We start from the raw sequence: 22,565 nt of genomic DNA on the forward strand, positions 1-22,565 counted from the left end.
TTTATATCCCACCCTTCCTCCCAGGAGCCCAGTCTTCTATAGCAAAGGAAGAGTGTGTGTGTGAGACAGCTAGTGCTCCAGGTTCTGCATGCTGCATCTAGCACATCGTTCTTTTTTGTTTTGTCATGAGAATAAGCATACAAATTTTACTAGAGCAATATTCTGATAATTCCCACTATAATTCTGGTAATGCCCTAGGAAACAGTAAAGTGGGTATGTGGAATGCTAATGGAAGGTCTCTCTTGGATGCACTAAATTTGCACGTGCCTAGTTATAGCAAGTAATGGAAAAGGATGTAAACAAGTTGTTATTTTCAAAAAGACGTGCTGCTTACCTGTCACCTTGATTATTTCTGTTAGCCAGCTTCCTAGCCTGGCGGTCCATTAAACTTGTCCTAGAACGAGTTTTCTTCCAAGAGTAGTAGTACTTTACAAGACTTGCAATAGTCTTATCTGGAAGCTAAAACATGCCAACACAGTATGTAGATGCTAGTTATAAATACTATAAATAAAATACTGTGGCACATTCTTTAGGTGAACAAAAAAAAAGTGAAGTCAAAGGTTTACCCCCTCCTAAGACACACACAGACAAGGAGCCCACTGTGACATCAGAGGTTTTAAAAAAGCAAACAAAGCACTATAAGCCTGCACTTTCCAGTATGAATAAATGTTCACACAGAAAACAAGTGGGCTTTTGCTGTTAATTTCCTCATGATCATAAATGCTGCTGCTCCTGAGAAATAAAGACAGCCCCTACCTGTCAGTCACAGGTGCAAAACTGACCACTTCACTGAGTTTTAAAATGTGATGTGTACACAATGTGAGTTCTGCTTTTCTTCAGAGATATTTGTGTTATATTACTTAACACCATACACAAACATAAACACAATGCTTAAAAAGTAGTACTTCATACAGTGTTCTTTCTCTAAGATATACAAATGTGTGTTGTTAACTGCAAAAATGTGTAAAATGTTACTATTCATAAATTGCTTTACAGGGGAAAATACCTGTTACAATAAAAATATACAAAAATGTATTTGCCTCTTTATAAGTCATATTTGTATACAAATCCTTAATTTAGAACAGAATATTTTTTCAATGTCTAAGGATAACAATCCTTTGTTTATCATGCAAGGTACAGTCCATCCCCTTACAGTGCAATTCTATACATGCCTACTCAGAGTAAGCCTCACTGAAAGCATTGGGGATTACTTTCAGGTAAGTGGATATAGGACTGAAGCGTCAGATAAATGCTTAGGTTTTCCCATTAAAATCAATCAAAACTAAAAACGCCTCAGATTTTGTTGGACTGTATCAATCTTTCACCAAACCTGTATCCTCCTTTAAATAATAAAGGACTTTAATAACAGAACAATCCAACTCCGAAGAAGATGGCATACACTGTGCATGAAGCAAGAAAAGCTGGTATAAAGTTCCGCCGCATCCAATTACCACTCAGGAGCCTCTGGGTTTGCTGAACGCCAGCTCAGCTGGGAGCTGCGCACAGGGACCAGAAAGTAAAAGCCTGCTGCCCCAAACATTCGTACCTGGGAGTAAGCCCTTTCCGTTGACAGTCTGTGTTGGAATTGTTTAATATGTTTTTGAAGCTTTTTTCAAAACAAGGTTTTAAAAATTTTTTAAAAAACAAAATGTTTTTAAAGCTTTTTAAAAAATTTTTTTTAAATGTTTTGTTTTAATATGTTTAAGGATGTTTTGTTGTAACACATTTTAAAGACTTTTTTATGATGTTTTAGAGTGTTTTTAGTGCTTTTGTTTGCCGCCCTGGGCTCCTACTGGGAGGAAGGGCGGGATATAAATCTAATTAATTGATTGATTGATTTCTTAGACCAATATTTTTCTTGGCATAACTTTTGCCTGGATTGGGACTTGCAGGAGCACTCCTGATCATGAGTTGGTTGTAGCCTATGTCCCCTCACCTCAGCTCCTCCCCTGACATGCCCCTTCTTTGGGCCTTATGCTGGCCCACTTGTGCTCCCAGCTGAGCTGGGCTTAGGGACTTATGCTGGCATAGCCTGGTTGAGCCTCGACCTAGCTGGCTCAGCTGGAGATCCGCTGCATCCAACTCCCCTTAGCCTGGCATAAATGCAATTGAGCCCTAAGGCTGCCACCAAAAATCTTTATATCAACCAACACTATAAATAACCAGTTAATCTGCAGCTCTGCTTCTGACTATTTACGTTTAAATTCCAAGAAAAAGAAAAGCAGTGCAATAAAAGGATTTCTTGAGATCATTTTTCCTTTTGATAACTAGCACTCTTGAACGGTATTCACATATGGTCTGAAACAAATCTGCTCCATCCAAATAGTATCCCCATCATTTTAAATTTATTTATTAATAAAACATGCTGTATAGTAGGGTAGGTAACCTGCAGACAGCTATCCAAGAGGGTTTTTTTGCCCCCCATTTGTCAATTAATTTTTTATTTAAATTTATATTAACTAATTGCTCCAATAGGTACCCCACTGTGATGCCAAATTTGTTTTGTCTATTTTTTTAAAGTAAAAATAAAATTTTTTTTTTACTGACCACTCCTGTGGGTCCCCATGCCAAAAGGTTTTTGTGACACCACCACCACCACCATCAGTAGTCCACATATTACCTTACCATTTGTTGGATTCTGTGGAAGCTTTTCCCGTGGAAACTGAAAGCTTGTTCAAAGAGGACTTTGTCTTCAACTGTCCACTCATCCGGAAAAGGAGTAAAATTTGGGAGATCTGCAAGGGACTTCTCAATGTTGTGCTTATGCCAGAATAACATGCCAAGTGCCTTTAAAAGAAAACCAGAGCCCTTGTTTGTATCATAATGCACCCAACCAGTCTTATATAATTTTGTGTCATTTTGATGATTCACAGTTATATTAAGTTTTCCTCTCAAAGGAAATGTTCGTTTAGGCTATTTTTTCTTTGTGCTTATACATCTCAAGATTCACCATTACAAACCATGTAACAATTAGGGGCAAGAGTTTTTTTAAAACAAGTACTTGTGCTTCTCCACAATTTCATTTATTTATTTATTTGATTTATATCCCACCCTTTCTCCCAGTAGGAGCCCAGAGCAGCAAATAAAAGCACTAAAAACACTATGAAACATCAGACTTTAAAATACATTAATAACCATTAAAAACATATTAAAACAAAACATCTTTAAAAACATATTAACAAGGTTTAAAAATATATTAAAAAGCAATTCCAACACAGATGCAGACTGAGATAAGGTCTCAACCTGAAAGGCTTGTTGAAAGAGGAAGATCTTCAGTAGGCCCCCAAAAGATAACAGAGATGGTGCCTGTCAAATATTTAAGCGGAAGGAATTCCAAAGGTTTGGTGCCACTACACTAAAGGTCTGTTTCCTATGTTGTGCGGAATGGACCTCCTGATAAGATAATATCTGCAGGGGGCCCTCACCTGCAGAGCGCAGTGATTGACTGGATATATAAGGGATAAGATGGTCTTTCAGGTATCCTGGTCCCAAGCTGTATAGGGCTTTGTACACTAAAAGTAGAACCTTGAACTTAGCCCAGAAGCTAACAGGTAGCCAGTGCAATTCTTCCAGCAGCGGAGTAACATGTCAGCGATAACCTGATCCAGTGAGCAGTCTCGCTGCCGCATTTTGCACCAGCTGCAGCTTCTGGGCCAACCACAAGGGTAACCTCACATAGAGCACATTACAGTAATCCAACCTGGAGGTTAACAGTGCATGGACAACAGTGGTCAGGCTATCCCGGTCCAGAAACAGCCACCGCGGCCTTACCATCTGAAGCTGGTGAAAGGCACTCCTAGCTATGGAGGTCACCTGGGCCTCTAGCAACAAAGATGGATCCAGGAGCACCACCAGACTATGAACCTGCTCTTTCAGAGAGAGTATGACCCCATCCAAAGCAGGCAACTGACCAATTATCCGAACTCAGGAACCACCAACCCACAGTGTCTCCTTCTTGCTAGGATTCAGACTCAGCTTATTGGCCCTCATCCAGTCCACCACCGAGTCCAGGGCTTGCGTGGCCTCTCCTGATTCAGATGTTACAGACAAATAGAGCTATCATCAGCGGATGCTGACACCTCGCCCCAAATCTCCTGATGACCGTTCCTAAGGCCTTCATATAGATGTTAAGCATGGGGGACAAGATGGTACCCTGTGGCACTCCACAGCACAATTGCCACGGGGCCGAAATACAATCGCCCAGTGATATTCTCTGAAAATGACCCTGGAGTTTTCAGAGCCATTTTCAAATATTCAATGGACCTTATGCAGGAGAAGTTGCCAGTAAGTTGTCAATTAGTACTAGTTGCACTACACATGTGGTAAAGCAACTGCACTACTTCCCAATTAATTTCCACATGCAATATAAAGTGCTACTTTAAATATACAAAAGACCTAAACAGTCTAGGGCTGGGATAACTGAAGGACCATCTGCTTTCATGCTCAAGTCATAATCCAAAGCCCTATTTCTTGTCCCAACTCTGACAGAAGCTGGGGGGGGTTTTCACCAGAAACAAGGTATTTTTGCTGGTGATCCTATTATTATTGAACTCGCTCCTTAACAAGGCCCATTCTGTCTCTCTTTTCAGAAACAGGTTAAAACTGTTATTTAAAGAGACTTTTTAGAAGGAATGGGGATTAACCTGGTCTGTGATTTCCCCCACACCATTACATGTTTTTATCAATTATATTATTTTAAAGTTATGTACTTTTAATTATACTGAGGGCCCCTTTGGACAAACATGTAGTACATAAAAACTCTTTAGAGAAATGTCTTGAATTAATTTATAATATTTATAACACTTACCTGTTCCACATTGTAGCCATGTTTTTCCTTTGCTATTGCAATATATTCATCCACTGTAACAAAAGAATGCCAGAGTTATTTTACTTAGAGCAGAGGATCAGTTTAGGATAATGGATACTAAGTGCCGCACAACACTTTCAGTTCCTTTCTAAAAGAAAAATGTTCATTCGCTCTTATACCTACTTGAAAATATATTTTATGCCTGTGTTAATGACAGTAATTCTTTTTTCAATTGAGAGTTAACTCCAGAGATTCTCTAGTGGGGAAAAAAGGGTTGTTGACCTAAGCTGCAATCCTGCACTCATTTAGGTTGCTGAAGTAAATACATTTAAGCAGTCAATCTATAAGTAGGAGAGGCACTGTTTCAGGCACCAGATTAGCATCCATGATTGGCAGGACCTTCTCAATTGCTGCTCCCAAGCTTTAGAACACCCTTTCACAGGCTGCACATCTGGCTCTCTCCCTTCTGACATTCCACAAGCAGGTTAAGATCTTTCTATTTTCAGAGTCCCTTTTGTTGGTTTGCTGCTTTTTTGCTTTATTGTTAACTCCACTTGATTGTAAAACCATGAGTAGTCCTTTTAAACCAATGCATGGAAGTTAACCAGTGGTTCTGTTCCACATCTTCTCCCTTTCACCCATCCTTCCACTGATTATTTTGACAAATTCAAGTGTGATCCCAAGGGCTTTTGTGTAGCTTTGTCTTGCAGCTCCTACAGTGTTGTGTTGGGAGAACAGCACATAACTATAGTATATAAGGCCAGAGTTCAATGATTAGTGAAGAAAGACAAAGACTGTGATGGAGCCATGAAGCAAGTTGCAAGGCACAGAGAAAATATAGTAAGATATAAGTTATGTTGGCAGGCTTATAGAACCTGATGAAAACAGAAAATGAGCACACACATTTAAGAAGATGTACTTCATTTATACCAGGTATGGGGAATTTTTGGTCCTCCAGATGTTGCTGAAATACAACTCCCACCACCTGTGGACATTGGCCATGCTTGCTGGGGTTGATGGGAGTTGTAGTTCAGCAACATCTGTTTATTTATTTATTTAATTTATTAGTCGCCCATCTGGCTGGCTGTCCAGCCACTCTGGGCAACATACAAAATAGGCATACAAAGGGCCAAAGGTTCCTCACACATGCTTTATACCTTGAAGTATGCAATGTGGAGATGAGAAATATTAGTTCACTTGATGACATTTCACCCAATCAGACACTGCTGATTTTCAGGTTTCAAAGAGAAACATTTCAGCCTATTTTGGTCCATCCAAAGACAATGAAATCCCACACAGTCACGCTTCTAGGAACTTTTCCCCTTTTGGTGTGTGGAAAACTTCATAGCTAATGCTAGCCACATGTTCATGTGTCCGCAAGTGTTTTTGGTGCAACTTGACATACAGGGACACACCAACACCACCTGCTCCTGAGATTCCCTTCCTTTTACTTTTACGCTAAAAGTAGAAGCTTGTGGGTATGAAACACTGTTTCTACTTGGTGAAATCATCCATGCCCTTGGAGAAAGACTGCAAACATCACATCACAAGGAGTTGCAATTTACTCCTTCTGATACTTCTATATGGGAATAGCATCAGAATGGTCTCTTGTCTAAGATTCCTGGCATCTCACTCTTGGGATTTAACAAAATACTTGTATCCACCAATTCCACTGCATACTTTGACTTTCAACTGACACCACCTTCAACTGACAAGTTAAGAATGCTCCCTCCCAACTGAGCTGTTGTGGGGTAAGTTAAGAATTAGGGGAAGTAGCTATATATAGTGGCACCAAAAGCATGCAAGAACCCCAAGTGGACACATGAGCCTCTGTCCAGCAGAATATTCTCCAGTTACCAGAACAGGGAAAGGAGAATTAACCAGTGGGTAGAACTATACAGGGGTTTCAAATTGTCCATGTTGTAACAGCATTTGCACACATATTCATGGAAGATACTTTCTGAAGTGGCTATTAGTCATGGTGGGTATATGTAACCTCCAGATTCAGCGCCATCTGGTTGGCTGCTGTGGGAGGTAGGATGCCATACTAAATGGACCCTTAGTTTTGATTAAGCAATATTTTTCCTATGTTCAGTAAGTGTAGTGTGCTACAGCAGCAGCGTTTTAATATTAGCCACTGTGCTAGATTGTTGCTCTATCAGGATACCTTTTATAACAGATGCAGAATTTCTGCGTGAACTCTAACAGTATTAATACCTCTGTCAACCTGGAAAGTGAATTCACTTGTTAAATGCAGGAATGCACTTTAACACCTTGCCAGGCTGGACCATTTATCGCTAGAAGTTGCCAGATGTGTCCTGAAAGTTTAAAAAAATAAAGTACTAGAATATGCTTGAAAATTAAGCACTCACATTATTAACAGCACCAAAGACTTTTTTTTTTTAAAAAAGGGAAAAGTATTTTTAAGAGGGTGTTAAAAACAGCCAGCCAGCAAGATCTTTTAGTGGCAATCTGTCTAACTTGGGAAGACATTAAATGCAGAAGGTATTACATGTATGACACAGATGCTTCATGCATTACAAAATCACGATATAAAAAGTTAGTTCCATATAAGAATGACTACGACGTGTAGATTGTAGTGTGCAATACTTGCACAGCTTGATTTTTATATGACTGGTCACAGCTCATGTACATTATATACACTATGAGCTAAAAACTTGCACACAGAAACTTCATGTTACGATCTACACATCTGTTTCACATTAAGTTCTACCAGGAACTGCTGAATTTGTAGCATCTTTATAGAATGTGATGTGATCCTTATACAAAGCAATTGATAGAATACTGCTTAATGCATTGCACAGAACTTACACTTGGCATCTGAAATATTATGATATGGAGACCACACAAGCATCCCTCCATTGTCTTTATCTGTGTATTTTGTAGCTCCTGGAAAAAAAATCAAGTTGTTCAACTTTTTAGAGAACACTTAATTCAGACAGTAAAAGTAGTCAAATGTAAGACAGGGACAACATATAGCCTGCTGTTCTCTATTTTGCTGATAGTATGCAATTAGGCAGAATCTCGTTGTTCTTTATGTCTTATGAGTTAGGGTTAAGACACAGTAAAACAATATTTCAAGTAGCACAAGCCTGAATTCACCCCAAGTTCTGTTGGAGAGTACCAAATATTGTTAAAACAGCAGCTTTTCTTCCCAAAGGTAAGCAACCTTAGTACAGCTAAAATAATACCATGTGTTGAGGCCTTTTATATAGAAAAGAGCAGTTAGTAACAGGAGAGAGTATCCTTGGGGATAAACCTTGCAACCATGTCTGGGAAGGCAGAGTTAAGTGCTCACGGAACATTAACTATGCACATACTGAAGCTGGCAAACTATCTACAGTTTGTTCCTGGCATGTTGAAGTAACCAAGGCTGCACTCTAACACATGTCTACTCACAAGTAAGCTCCATTGGGTTCAGGTATATATTGGATTGCAGCCTAAAACATGTCTGATTTGCAGCATTGGTTAAGTCTAGTTATCTCTGCAAATGTAATTATGAAGTATACTGTAACAGAAATAATATTTGAACTGGGATAAAACTGCATACCTCACCCATCTTCCTGTGAGGAGTAATAGCCAGTATTGGGCACCCTTTCATTAATACAGAATCCCTAATTATGCCACTAAGTTTTGTGTGGAGTGTTTCTTAGGCAAGCAATGATAAGTGAACTGCAAGCAGAAAAAGTAAAGCTGGAAATCAAAGGCAATTAGTCTGGTACTGTGGAAATACTCCCTTAAAAACTAAATCGTCTTTGTATAGCAGTAGTCATGTATCAAGAGAAGTATCAAGAGAAGTATCAAGAGCAGACCACTCATGCCATTCCCAAGGAAGGACACTTTATTAGCTTCCCTCATCACTAACAGAAATACTGAAGTGTGTGGAGGCTCAAATTTCAAATAGCCCCAAACCTGTGCTATCATCAGGAGAAAGAAGTTTATCCGAGTGGAAATAAGAGAGCCCAGGACCACACACCATCAATGAGAGGAGCCAAGAGTATTGCAACACATCAAACAAATGGCTACAAACAGGACACATTACTTGCTAAATGTGTGTTTCATGATGGGCAAAGGAAAACATGGAAGAAGTAGTTCACCATGCACCTCCTAACAGAGGAGCTACAGTGAAAGCCCTTGCATGACAGTTAGAGGGAGGAGAAAGGAGAAAGCAGCAGAAGGTAACTTCTTCAGCAGTGATATTGGTTTTCTGGAAAATTTTGAATTGAACCATTTTCTGGATTCTGGAAAAATTTCTGATTCCCTAGAGAGTTAATTTAGCATGTTGATTTTACCTGCGTTTAGTAAACAAAGCTAAAACTCTAAAACTGCCAAGTTTGAGTAACATTCATTTACAACTGGCATCTATTCATCTCAACAGGGACATCAGATTATCAGCCTTAGTGGTAGCAGTCAGTGGGGCAGTGCGGCTTCGCTAGCTTCCCAATTTCAGGGTCACTGCTGGTTACTGAAAGTGAGAGGGGTGAGATGGCAGAGCCAATCTGATGCTCCTGTAGCGTTGCCCCCACCAACCTCCTCAGCTCACCCTCTCAGTAACTGGCAGCAACCCTACCACTGGGATGTCAGGTAAGCAGGGCTGCCTCATCCTGCCCTGCTGCCCACAACTGAATTTTAGCCACAAGCTCCTAGTCAAAGGAGTATCCCTGAAAAGAGAACAAGTCTAGAGAGCAAGATAAGCCGAACATATGAAAAATGCTTAGGTGCTTCTGATGTTAAGCAAACACGGGTGCTGGGATGACTCAAAGATGACATACTTCTTCCTTCCCCAAATGCAGACATTCCAAGCTTGGATCAGGGATGTTGGTTTGGACATCCCCAGCATGTCCTCTTCAATGGAATATGAGCACGTCTCTGAACATTTTTCAGACATACAGTAAAGAACACATTTTTTCCCTAAAATTGCAAGAAAGAGTCACAATGGGGAAAGAAACTGCTGCTTTAGATGCACACTGATGTCCTTGAACTGAATTCAAGCCTAGAAGTATCAAACCTCTAGAAAAGAGGACAAATTGTTTCTTAAGACTGTTAATTAATGCTACCTCAATTTAATGCCTACCGTTTACCTGACTTGAATACCAGGCTTAAATTATTAAATTTATTATCAAAATCAGGAAGCAGAGCCAGACAGAGCTTCTATGCTTATCAATCAAGCAAAGATGAATTCCAAATGGAATGAGCCTGTACTACATGTGAAAACTGCTGACAGATGTTAGGTTTCCCAGTGAGGAAAGTCATCACACCAATCAATGATCAAATAAGTAGAAGTTCTGGCTGCATGTTTCCCATAATGCCCTTCAAGAAGGTCACTGAGATAAATGCCATGTTAAATCAACACAGCTGGCTGATGAAAATGTGTATTGTATTGCTGAATGCCAAGCTTCATGTCTTTGGGAAGGATAAGACTAGGGCACTGTTAATTTTATTTATTTATTTATTTTTTTGATTCACTAACAGGCAAAAAACCTTGCGGTTTAAGAATGTACCTATAGCCCACAGATATTTCTATCAAACTTTAAAAAGCAGGGAAATTGGTCACCTATAATAAATACACCAGGGGAGCAGGAGACCTGACCACCTCTCTGAGATATTGGACTGCCCTACACATTTGTCAAAATGCAAACAACATTTGGGTTGGTCTTTCACAGTCCAATCCACTTGCTGTGTAGCTTGGAAGAATTTGGCAACATGTGCCTCTGAGCATATGGTGAGAGGTGGCAATACCTGCCATCTCCAAAGATGGAGAATTATATTTTTGTATGTTTGTTGGGGTTCTTACTTTGCCTCTTTCCTGTGTGACTAATGATTCTACAGAGAATCTAAACTAGAACATTTTATTTCCCTCATTATTCATCCTAGAAATCTGTGTCAAAATTATTTTCATTAATTTCAATGCCTTTTTATTGGTCAATGTCATATGATGGTGAAGACAGCCTGCTGTATTTCAAATTGTTGGTTATGTTCTATTTCTATTTTGAATGCATTAACAGTTGAATTTGAAACGGCAGTCTGATGTAAAATCAGACTGATTCCAATATGTTGCTACTTCAGCAATGACTCTAGCTGTTGGAAAAAAGAGGATGCATGTTTTCAGCCTGCTATATTTAAACCACTTCATTTAAGGCAAGATGGGCACGGTCAATTAAAAACATAGAGCACACCTAGAATTTTGCTAGAATATATTTCACCTCCCACTGTTTTATCTTGTGCAAATTGAGACACTCCTGAGGTCCACTGGAGACTATTCTGCAGAAGTCAGTGCTATTATTCCACAATTATGTTTGGAGGTTTTTTAGCGTAAATTTTGCAAAGTGTTGCTGTACTTCACATATTCACAGAAATAGAAACAAAAGAAAATGATTTCCTATAGGAAACTTCACCAAAATTGCAACGTAAATCAGACATATTTAAAGTGACCATCTGAACTGTATCAACTGTCTTAATAATGTTGCTTCCTCCCTGCTAAAACATGATCAGCACAGCACATGTCTTCTTTCTATTATTTGGGCTGATTGCACCAAATAATCACCATATGCTCAGAGGCACATGTTGCCAAATTCTTCCAAGCTACACAGCAAGTGGATTGGACTGTGAAAGACCAACCCAAATGGTGTTTGCATTTTGACCAATTTGTAGGGCAGTTCAGTATCTCAGAGAGGAGGTCTCCTGCTCCCCTGGTGCATTCACTATAGCATCCCAATTTCCCTGCTTTTTAAAGTTTGATAGAAATATCTGTGGGCTATAGGTACATTCTTAAACTGCAAGGTTTTTGCCTATTAGTGAATTTCCCTTCTTTTTAATCTGGGAGGTAAGAAATGGGATCCTGTGCAAGCTTGTTGGGAATGGATTGATCATTTACATGCTTATTGAGTTCAGTGGGATTTACTCCCCTGCAATCATGCTTAGGATAGGTGAAACTGACCACAGGGGATGGGGAGGGGAGGAGGAGGGAGGACTAGGATGGGAGCAGGCAGGAGGGGGAGGGGAGGACAGGTTTGATTATTTGCATGTTTATTGAGTTCAGTGTGATTTACTCCTGTGCAATAATGCTTAGGATAGGTAAAACTGACCAGGGGGTGGGTGGGTGGGTGGGAGGGAGGGAGGAAAGGGGAGGAGGAAGAAGGAAGAGGGGGGGAAGGAGAGCAGAGGGGAAGGAGGGGAAAAGCAGGTCTGATCATTTGCATGCTTATTTAGTTCAAAGGGATTTACTCCTACGCAATCTTGTTTAGGATAGGAAAAACTGACCATGGGGGAGGGGGAGGGAGTGTATTGGAGGAAGGCAAAGGAAGGGGGAGGGCAGGTTTGATCATTTGCATACTTATTGAGTTCAATGGTATTTACTTCCGTGCAATCATGCTTAAGATAGGTAAAACTGACCATGGAGAGCAGGAAGGAGAGGATTGGAAGGGGATGGGTAGGGAGGGGCAAAGGAAGGGGAGGGAAGGGGCAAGAGGGAGTGGATAGGAGGAAGAAGAGAGGGTGGGTTTGATCTAGGGTTGCCAGGCTCAGGGCCTGAGAATGATTCTGTATCTTTAAGAGAAAAAAAAATTCAGCCAAGGGCATGTTTTCTTGCAACACTGTAATGGGAAAAACCACAAGGTGAAATTCTCCCTTCCCCCTGCACAACTTTTAAAGATACAGAAGACCTCTTGGAGGCTGGGCCTGGCAACCGTAGTTTGATCATTTGCATACTTTTTGAGTTCTATGGGATTTATTTCTGTGCAATCATGTTTGAAAATGGAAATGGACTGCCTTTAAGTCGACCAAACTTATGGCGACCCTATGAATAAAGCTTTCATGGTAAATGGTATTCAGAGGTGGTTTTACCACTGCCTTCCTCTGAGGCTGAGAGGCAGTGACTGGCCCAAGGTCACCCAGTCGGCTTCATGGCTGTGTGGGGATTCGAACCCTGGTCTCCCAGGTCCTAGTCCAACACTGACCTGGGGGAGGGGTGGGGACGGGAAGGAGATTGGGTGGGTGGGCACTGGGCAGAGGGAAAAACCCTTTCCTTTCCAAAAGTAAAACATTGTGAACAGTATCATCGCTTTTCAGCGTTTCCCTCACCTTTTTATTCTACAGCAGGCACATGTAGCCTCCCACACAAATTTAAACTAAAGCTGTCCCTGGAAACATTCACAGCAGGCCTTTAATTCACTTTGGAGAGTCATGGCTTCTCTCAAAGAATCCTGGGAAGTGTAGTTAGTGAAGGGTGCTGAGAGTTGCTAGGAGACACCCTGTTCTCCTCACAGACCTTCAATCAGAGTGGCTGACTGTTAAACCAGTCTGGCCACTGGAGCTGTCAGTGGAATAGGAGTCTCCTCTCAGCACCGTTCACAAACCACACTTCCCAGGATTCTCTGAGGGAAGCCATGACTGTTTAAAGTGGAATAAAGGTCTGGTGTGGGTGTGGCCCCGATTAGCCAAGCCCAGCAGCTGTGAGGCTTTCAGAACACTGACGGTTCTTACTGAGCATGCCCTGCATTATCCTAGGGTTCCAGCCAAAATTTCTTAAATTAATTAAAAATCAGCCAGGTATTTTTTTAACTTTTAAACTGCAGAAGATGAAGGTCAGAGTATGGGGCAAGGTCAGGTACTCTGTGAACATGGCTGATTTTTAATGAATTTCAACAGATTATGAGAACTCTCAGAAAAAAGTCCAAAAGGACTCTGGATTCCCCCCTGCTCTTTTTAGACTTTGAACTCTCTATTCTCTCTGACTGTTTTGTGTATTGCCATGAAAATTGAGAGTTGTTAAGCAAGCGTTTCTGAGGTCAGGACTATAAGTTTTGTAAGGCTTTGTTTTGAAATGAGCTTATGGGAAGCATCAGAATGGCATGGGGGTATTTTTAATTCAACATTGCGGAATGTGAAAAATCCATGCTGGCTATAGCATACAGCCACTCTTGTGGCTGTATAATTTATATCCCACCCTTCCTCCCAGCAGCAGCCCAGGGCAATAGTTCCCTAGACTGGGTGGGTGTGGTTCAACCTGTTCTGGAACGGGCTGCACTCACTCTAAAGGAGCTGCTCAGGAGTACTTCTGGATCCACTCCTGTTGCTGGAGGTACAAGTAGCCTCGGTGGCATGGAGTGTCCCTCTAACAGCTTCAGCTGGTGGCCCAGCTGTGACCCCATCTGAACAGGTATAACCTTGCTTCAGTTGTCTATGCTTTGGTAATCTCTAGGCTACACTACTGCAATGTGTTATATGTAGGGCTGCCTTTGAAGACTTTGGAAACTACAGGTAGTTCAGAATTCCACAATCAGATTATTGACTTGGAGCCAAAGGTCTGAGCGTATTACACAGATTCTGGCCCAGCTGCACTGGCTATCAATTAGGTTCCAAAGGGATGGTTCTGACATATGGAGCCTTATGCAGCTCAGAAACCCACTATCTCAAGGACCGCATCTCCCCATGTCAAGCAGCTCAGACCCTGCGGTCTTCATCAGAAGCCCTTCTCCAGGTGCAGAGGATGGCCACAAGAGAAGGGACCTTTTCAGTGGTAGCCCCACCTCTGTATTATGGTATCTGAATGTCGAATGCTTTCCCCAGGGAAATATGCCTGGCACCATAATTATCAGTTTTTAGGTGCCAGACCAAGGCCTTTTTATTCACTCAGGCCTTTGGTAACTAAGCTGGCATCTATGGTGCTGCTCTTTTTTAGTGGAGTGGGTAGCATTATTATGTTATTAGATGAGTACTTTGGGTATTTTGCATTACACATTTGTTGTTATGTGCCTTCAAGTCGATTACGACTTATGGTGACCCTATGAATTACACATAGTTTTAAATTTTCTGGTTTAAATTGTTTTTAATTGTGTTTTAATTGTGTTTTATCTTAAGTTGTTTTGACACTTTTTTGGTAAAAAGGCTACTAACAAGTGTAAATAATAATAAAGCTGTACTTTTATTGGTCTACACATGGAACCAAATATCTCCAATCATTCCTTTTATTACTCCTTTACAATTCTGCATGCAGATGATTATAAATAATATTAGTATTAAGTGCTTTAAAAATTAGTGAATGATATCTCTTACGAACAGTAAAGTCAGGAAAGGAAAGACAATGAATGTACCACTGAAGCAATGGGGGGGGGCAGATTGTGCTTCTAACTATGCACTGAAGGACTTGCAAGATATGCTGAATACCTTAGGAAGAAACATAGGAACCTCTGGTCTGAGTGAGACAACAATATATTGCCTACACTGAGTGGCAGCAGCTCTTCAGAGTTTCAGATAGGACTCTCTCCTAGGCGTATCTGGAGATGTCAGAGATTGAATTTAGGGCCCTCTGCATGCAAAGCAGATGCTCTACTACTAAGACACAGCGCTACCCCAAAGCTGGGGTACCTGAAACTTGCCCCAGGTTCCTCTGTAAATTCTTTTCTGACCCACAGTTGCTCAAGAGCCATTTGCTATCTGTCCCCCCTGCCCCATGAGTTATCATGGGCTGGTCCAAGCCCTGCTACCAATTTCCTCTTACTAGCGTGAGTATTTCATGCCCTCCATATTTAATCAAATACCAACTTACTCTCATTGTGGTATGAGGTGGAAAATTTAAACCACCCCAACTGCCTTCACATAGCACTGAAAATCCTCTTGCTGGCCTTTCCTGAGGAAAGGGCTGTCACAGACAGCAGCCCATTTTTTGCTGCTGCTGCTGCATAATGCTCCATGTTGGGAGTCCTACTTCCCCCTCCACACACCTTTGTTTTAGAGCAGAAAGGATGGCAAGATTTTTTTGGCTGGTCAGTTATGCTGGTTTTGCCCCATGTGGCCAAGGCTTACCAACTGCCTCACAAACAACAGACAGCTGCCAAACAACTTCCAGCTTTCCTCCCAACTTTGCAGGGACCACCACATAACTGCCAGGATGATATCCACTCACCACTGTAGCTTCAAAGTTGGGAGGATTGCTGTGCACTAGTCAGAGGACAGTCCCATACTCGCCATGGTGAGCAGAATTGTTAAAGCCTGCTATTAGTTCAGATTTAGGGCACAATTCAATCAGCATGAACAGGGTATCTCTTCATGTATAAATATCCTGGATTTTGACATTCCTAATGGAGAAAATGTGAAACCCTCAACCTGGACATTTCTATGAAGCAACTTACTACAAGCTTCCAGGGGGTCAAGAAAAGCATTAAGTTGCAAGCAGACATCTTTCGAGATTGATAGGCATGGATTCACACCCAGAAGGAGTCAGGAAAGAGATGCTAGGCGGACATCCCAAACCCTCATTCATGGGCATGACCTAAAGAAGAAAATTACTTGTGCCTGAAAGTAAAAGAGGCAGCCCTTTTTTGGGGAGCCGGCAGCAGTGATGAATACTGCCAAATTCCAGAAGAAGAGATGCAGTGGTTTTCCTCAAGGGCAGCCTTCACAGTTTTGGGTTGGTTAAAAGAAAAGATTCACTTTATCTCCCCTAATGTTTTGTAGAAAATTTGTATGAAAATTGTAGAGGTGCCCCCGATAAGAAATTTGCAATATTTTAGAAGGATAGATGCAGGGTGGTTTGTACTGTAAAGATGATTGGAGGGGAGAACTAAAAGTGATCCACTTCCTTCCCTGTGATTTTGTGGGTAATGATTTTAGTATTAATCATAGTAGCATTTATCATAGTAGCATATCTAGGAAAGAAACCCACAAAATTTCTGAACGACAGGTGCAGGGTCTAGGGAGTTAAGAGGAATGAAGAAAAAAAAAAGCTTCAGGCTTGTGTTCTGCTCAACTGCCCCCAAAACTCACAGAAACTGATGAGTGCAAAGCTGATTTGACAGGTGTGGATGTTTGGGCACATGGCAGAGGCAGAAGGATGAACGTCTAGCATTTTCCAAACAAGCACTACTGGCAGAACTAGCAAAAGCACTGAACAGACAAGAATGAGGTGATAAATTACTTCATTCCTCCCTCAAAGCACTGTGATTGGACAGCCCTGGTAAAATAATCCCTCCTGAATAGAAGCTAGACCTATCAGTCACACAAGAGCTCTTTCTCTCTCTCTCACCGCACCCAACTTAAATAGAAAGCTTTTGGGGAGCACTGTAATGTTTGCAGTCAGACTACACCATTTTTTAAAATGTCCAAATCTCTAAATTGTCCAGAATTGCTTTGGTGGTCAAATTCAGTTTGATTTTGGAGGGATCCTGCTTCAGATTGTCCAAGCCCCACATCTTTCCAAGTTGGCCTGATTTGGGATTCATCCAAATCTGTTGCACACCCCTAGTAAAGTATAATGGAATTCAATACCTATCCTGAGCTGCTGCATAACAGACCTATGAGACTGGCTAGGGAATTTCCCAACACTTTTTAACAATCAACTTGATCAGGATAGCTCTCAAGTAAGTTACTTGGGAAAGAGCTGCTTTTATCCGTTGTTTGTCAGCCTGCAACTTTAAAAGTTTTGTTTAGTCTATACACAGCATACAGGAATGGATATACTATTTCATCTATCAGTTCCCTCTCCTCTTCATACACAGTTTGCTCTCACATGCTATGGCAATATTGTCATCTTGCCATCAAACCTAAACATTAGGGGTCCGAGAGCTAGCTGGTAGACAATCTTCTAAGTTCTTCTGTTCCAAACACAAGGATAACAGAGGTAAAAACTATAGGTGATTTAACGTCTAGCACCTTGTGTGGCCCTTCATACTCTTCTCTGCAAAAGATGAAAGAATGGGTCACGTATCAACTCCTTTTAAAAGACTATGGTTAAGTTAACGTTCTCCTTAGACTCTATAACTGTGTATTTCAATGGAAAATGGAAGATGTTGAATAGGTGGGAAGAGGGAAGGTTTATGGGGGGGATGGGGTAAAGTAGTATTGTTTAGATTGTTGATGAATAGATATGTTTTTCAAAACTTCTAAATAAATAAATAAACACATAAAAAACCACACACAAAAAAAGTCTAGCACCTTGTTGGCCATCACTGGAGAAAACTGAATTAGATGGATCTTTGGTCTGATTCAGCAGGACAATTCTTAGTGCACTCTTAGCATCAAATACTGACAAACAGCAATCCCTCCTAAGATGTTTTCTACATACCCTTAATTGCACTACTCATAAAAAACCATACTGGAACAGACAACACAAAACAACATCCTAGCAGTAGGGTTTTTTTTAAAGACTGAGAAAACCTTGGAGGTAATATTGTACATCAGCGTTTAGGGTGCCTATTTTTACTGAAAACATTTTTACTGGATGAAGCATTTAGAGCACTATTCTCTCAGCTGTTTCAGGATGGAAAACCTTATCATGTTCCTGGAAGAACAACTGCCAGAGACAAAGGTATTCCTACAGAGAAAGAGGAAACAATTAATAGATGGGCTGTCATAATCTGCTATTATCTTTTACACAGCCAGTTCTCTCAGATTATCAATCATTTTTCTCCCAAGAAATTCCAGAGCATGAAGGATCAAAGTTAGGTAATTATGAGTTGGTGTACCTGTCACCCTGCAGCCATCATCAATTTATTTGGTGAGCTGCACGTGACATGGATTATACCTCCCCCGTATTTGAATCAATGAATGAGCCCAAAGGAACATCTGTGAAGAGGCCTGACAACCCCAGATTATCCAAAAGGATATAGGAAATCAAGAGATTGGGGGCTCCAACACCACTGAGAAGAAACAGCAAATGCCAAACTGCAACTGCATAGCAAATGCTCAATGTCCACTCTTATCCAGGTGACAGTTATGTCTCCATGGGAAATAAATGATCACTCAGGGTCAAACTCATCACAACAAGGGGCAATCTTTCAATTAGAAGAGCTCTTTTTATTCAACAATTGTTTCACACTAGTAACTCTAAATGTATTTTCTGTCTACTTTAACTATATGAAAACAAAACATAAACAGATTCTATTTCAAGAAAAAAAATCCAATGAACTTAAAAGTCCTTTCTGGCTAATAACTTTGGGGTGGGGGCAGGGGAGATGGAGGGACGAGAGAAACCTGAAGTGGGGTTTTTTTGCGCAACTGGGTGGACATCATTGGATGTTGCCCAAATCCTAGAACTATCAGGAGTCATTTATTTTTTGAGAACAACAAAAGCCCGTTCAATGAATCAAATGAGCATTTTTAAAATACAAATGGTTTGCTTTCCCCTTAAAACCCATAGTGTTAGAAAGTGATAAAACCTTAAAGTGTTTCTCATCCACGACATCAGAGATCAGAAAATGGTAATGGGGCAGAATCCCCATTGACAAAGCTCCAGTCTCAAGGGAAGGGAATCACTGTGGCAGCAGGAATCAACTATTGGATATAGGTAGAGAATAAGGGAGTTGACAATCCTTCCTTGTGGCCACAGAGAGAAATAAGTGTGTGCATGCTAGCATAATGTTAATGTTCTGCTGTGTCCATACAAATTAAAACCTACTTAAATCAGTGTTAAAGAGTGCAAATTTGCTTTACGTTGTCCCATAGTTAATAGAAGCATTAGCATAAAAAAGCATAAAATCTACAGTCGGATTCTACAATCCTATAAACTTCAGTTTCAGACATCCGAATGTTATAAATTGCTAAGATCAGCAACATTCACAGAATAAGATACCCATCCCTCCCCTTCAATATAGGAAGTTTTTAAAAAACAAAAAACCTTACAGTCCCTCATTTCCTTCCTGTAAAGTGTAGAAGCCTTCCTCCTCTTCCATATTTGAGGCCTGTTGTCTCCAGCTTGCAGAGAAAATACTGGCCTCGCAAAGCTTCAGTGACCACAAATAAGCAGCACAAAGCTCGGGCGGGGGGAGCAAAGAGAGTCCCACACCTTTTAACCTTCACAAATGCAAGTCACACCAAATTCAACTGAATGCACACTTATTCACAATCTCACTATAATCACCATGCAATAACCCCCCATTTCTTAAAAAGCAAATGATATCAGATTACAAATATATATATATATATATATATATATATATATATATATATATATATGTTTAAAAACATATTTACCAGGATCAAAGTCAGGGATGCGAGCTTGATAGTCTGCTCCGACCCTCATTCCTACATCTGCAATGGAAGAAAAAATAAATGCATCACTTAGAGGGGCGGTGGGGGGAAAGATGCTTTTCTCTTCAGTGATGAAGTGTGATCTTTAAACAATATAACTGTGTAGATTGTGATCTTAAAGCACCAGAGTCAGTTCAATCCAAGACCACAACTGCACGCAAACCTTGTTATTTTGATAGCCTCAAACCCTTCACCCTTTGAACAAGTGTATAGAGAGAAAAGGGGGGAGGTATTCCGCCTCCACCACCACTACCACACTTACACCGGAAAAAGAAAACCCTACTTCCCCTTCACACTCTAGGTAGGCAATAATTTCTAAAAGGTAAATATTTTTAAAGTATTTTTTAAAAAACACCACACCGTCCTACATAAACAATCCCTTCACTTTATTATGCTGATACTGCAAGGTGTTGCGTGACTATATGCATCAGTACGCCCCTCTAACACATAAAGGCACAAATAGAGAAGATATAAGGAGCTTCACAAAGACTGCGTGCCGGCAATCCCATCATATTCAGACACACGCAACATACTGGTTTGCAAGGCTTACACTACCAAATGTGTACAGCAGTGCACACACCTAAGATGGAATGCAATGCCGCGCCCGAGCTGCAGTTGCATTACACGTGTGTCCATTGTGAAAATGCACACCCACTCTCAACGGGATAGATGGATGGACGGACAGACAGGCGCGCGCGCGCGCAGACACAGCGCACGCTCGCGGGGACAGGGAGCGCGCGCGCGCACATTTACACGTTTTTCCCTCCCTCTCTCAAGCGCTCCGCGCGCGCCTCATCTCACACTCCTTGCACGAGCGCGCGCCGTCACACACAGATACACACACACACAGAGAACCCGAAAGACAGATACAAGCTCCATGCAGTCGCGGCCAGCCAGTCACTGCGCAGTGGCAAAGCGACTAGGCCCAAATCAGTCTAGCCGGAGAAAGCAGGGGGAGTGGGGGGAGGCTGAAGCTCGCACCGTGCTCGTCTCCACTGTCGCCAACACCGCCGACAACACCGCCGCCGCCGCCGCCGCATTCCGCCTCAGAAAAGTGCCCGTTGGAACCGGGGCTGCCACTGCCGCCGCTGTTCTTGGTGCCGTTGGGGGCCGCCCTACTCTTGGCGCCCGCCAGGAGTTCGGCTCCTTTCTCCATCATGCCCGGCATGACGGCTATCAAGGCGAGGGGGCGGCGGGCGGTGGCAGCGGCTGCCGAAGGGGGGGAAAGTTAATATGGAGCCGCCATGTTGGTGCCCCTTTCCCCCGCCCCCCCGCGGCTTAGGCCGCCGCGGCGCCGGCGCCTCCTCTCTCCTCTCTTCCCCCCCCCCCCGCCTGCTCGCCTCCTCCGCCCACGGGTCGGGGATCCCTCCGCGGCGGCCCAGCCGGATCTAGCCTCACACATTGGAAGCTTTAGGAGGGGGGAATGAAGGCGGGATGCTGTTTGTTCCTGACTTCTGCCGCGACATGCCTAGTTAGGCCGGTCTCACTTCTATGGCTACAGGGCGGGTCGAGGCGGTAGTGGTGGTACTGTTGCGCCGCTGATGGCGGTAGTGCGGGGACAGATGAAGGGAATTGTACGTGAGGGTCTAATTTAAAAAATTCTTCGGTGGCGAACCTTTAGCCCTATTTCCCTCAGCCAGGAGGGAAAGAAAGTGGACCTCGAACCCGCTCTTATGCGTGTTTACGTAGCATTAAAAGTGCCACCTACTTCACCGGGACTTATTCCCGTGTAAATATGCTTTGACTTCCAGCCATCTACATGGCCTTCACGCATAAGAATTTAGGAAGCTGCAAGGGAGGAAACTAGGTCCTCTTTATTTGTCACACAGTTCCTACCCTTGAACTTTCTTCAGGCAGGCTTTTGGGGTGGGTTAGTTTAGGTTTTATTATTGTTGAGATTTTTAATGTATTTGTATGTTTTTATTTTGTAGGTCAACCAGAGTAGCTGGACAGCCAGCCAGATGGGCGACTATTAAATTTAATAAATAAATAAATAAAACCTCACATCATGGGGATGGCCATGCTTGTTTGTGTGAAAAATATTTTACACTTAATAAGAAGATAGGCTTCGTATTTGATAATCTTATCACCGAAGGGTTAGCATGGAAGTGCTTTCCATGTAGGAATTGGGTAACATAAGAAGCTGCCCTTGGGTATCATTTTAGGATGATTCAAGACGGACAAAATAAAGTACTTCTTCACATGGCGCATAGTTGAACTGTGGAATTCGTTCCCATAAAAGAAGCAGTGATGGCCACCAACTTGGATGGCTTTAAAAGAGGATTAGACAAATTCATGGAGGATAAGGCTGTGGCTACTAGCTATGATGGGTATGCTTTTCCTCCATGGTGGGAGGCAGTGTGCTTCTGAATACCAGTTGCAGGAAACTGCAGGAGAGGAGAGTGCGCTTGCCCTCAGGTCCTTCTTGCAAGCTTCCCCCAGGCATCTGGTTGGTCACTGAGAATAGGATGTTGGACTAAATGAGCCATTGGCCTGATCCAGCAGGCTGTTCTTATTTTCTTAGGAAAGATGTGGCCTGGAGAGAGGGTGTGGGCTGGGGAAGAGAGACTTGTAGAATGGCATTTGGCTCCCAGGCCTGAGGTTCCCCATCCCTATTCTACATGCAGTTGAATATTGTAGCCAGTCACCCAACTTCCCTAATGTGTTTAATCTGATGTGTGAACTGATGCATATTTACTTTTTACATTTATTG

General features: G+C 41.9%; 1 protein-coding gene across 5 annotated transcripts in view; it reads right to left on the reverse strand.

The window, feature by feature from the left end:
* RCOR3 (REST corepressor 3) overlaps positions 1-21,177 on the reverse strand; it is a 36,996-nt gene extending 15,819 nt beyond the window's left edge. For 4 of the 5 annotated variants that reach the window (XM_061625286.1, XM_061625285.1, XM_061625287.1 and 1 more), the window contains exons 1-6: positions 20,834-21,177; positions 19,796-19,852; positions 7,640-7,717; positions 4,808-4,860; positions 2,626-2,787; positions 335-459 (exon numbers count right to left, since the gene is read on the reverse strand). In XM_061625286.1, coding sequence (XP_061481270.1) covers positions 335-459; positions 2,626-2,787; positions 4,808-4,860; positions 7,640-7,717; positions 19,796-19,852; positions 20,834-21,020 — 662 coding nt within the window. In that variant the 5' untranslated portion in view covers positions 21,021-21,177. Of the gene's footprint in view, positions 1-334; positions 460-2,625; positions 2,788-4,807; positions 4,861-7,024; positions 7,126-7,639; positions 7,718-19,795; positions 19,853-20,833 lie in introns of those variants that run through there. The other variant, XM_061625289.1, reaches the window with a different exon arrangement.
* Positions 21,178-22,565: the final 1,388 nt, after the last annotated feature.

The sequence above is a fragment of the Rhineura floridana genome, chromosome 4, assembly GCF_030035675.1.
Source record: "Rhineura floridana isolate rRhiFlo1 chromosome 4, rRhiFlo1.hap2, whole genome shotgun sequence".
Taxonomy (NCBI): Eukaryota; Metazoa; Chordata; class Lepidosauria; order Squamata; family Rhineuridae; genus Rhineura; species Rhineura floridana.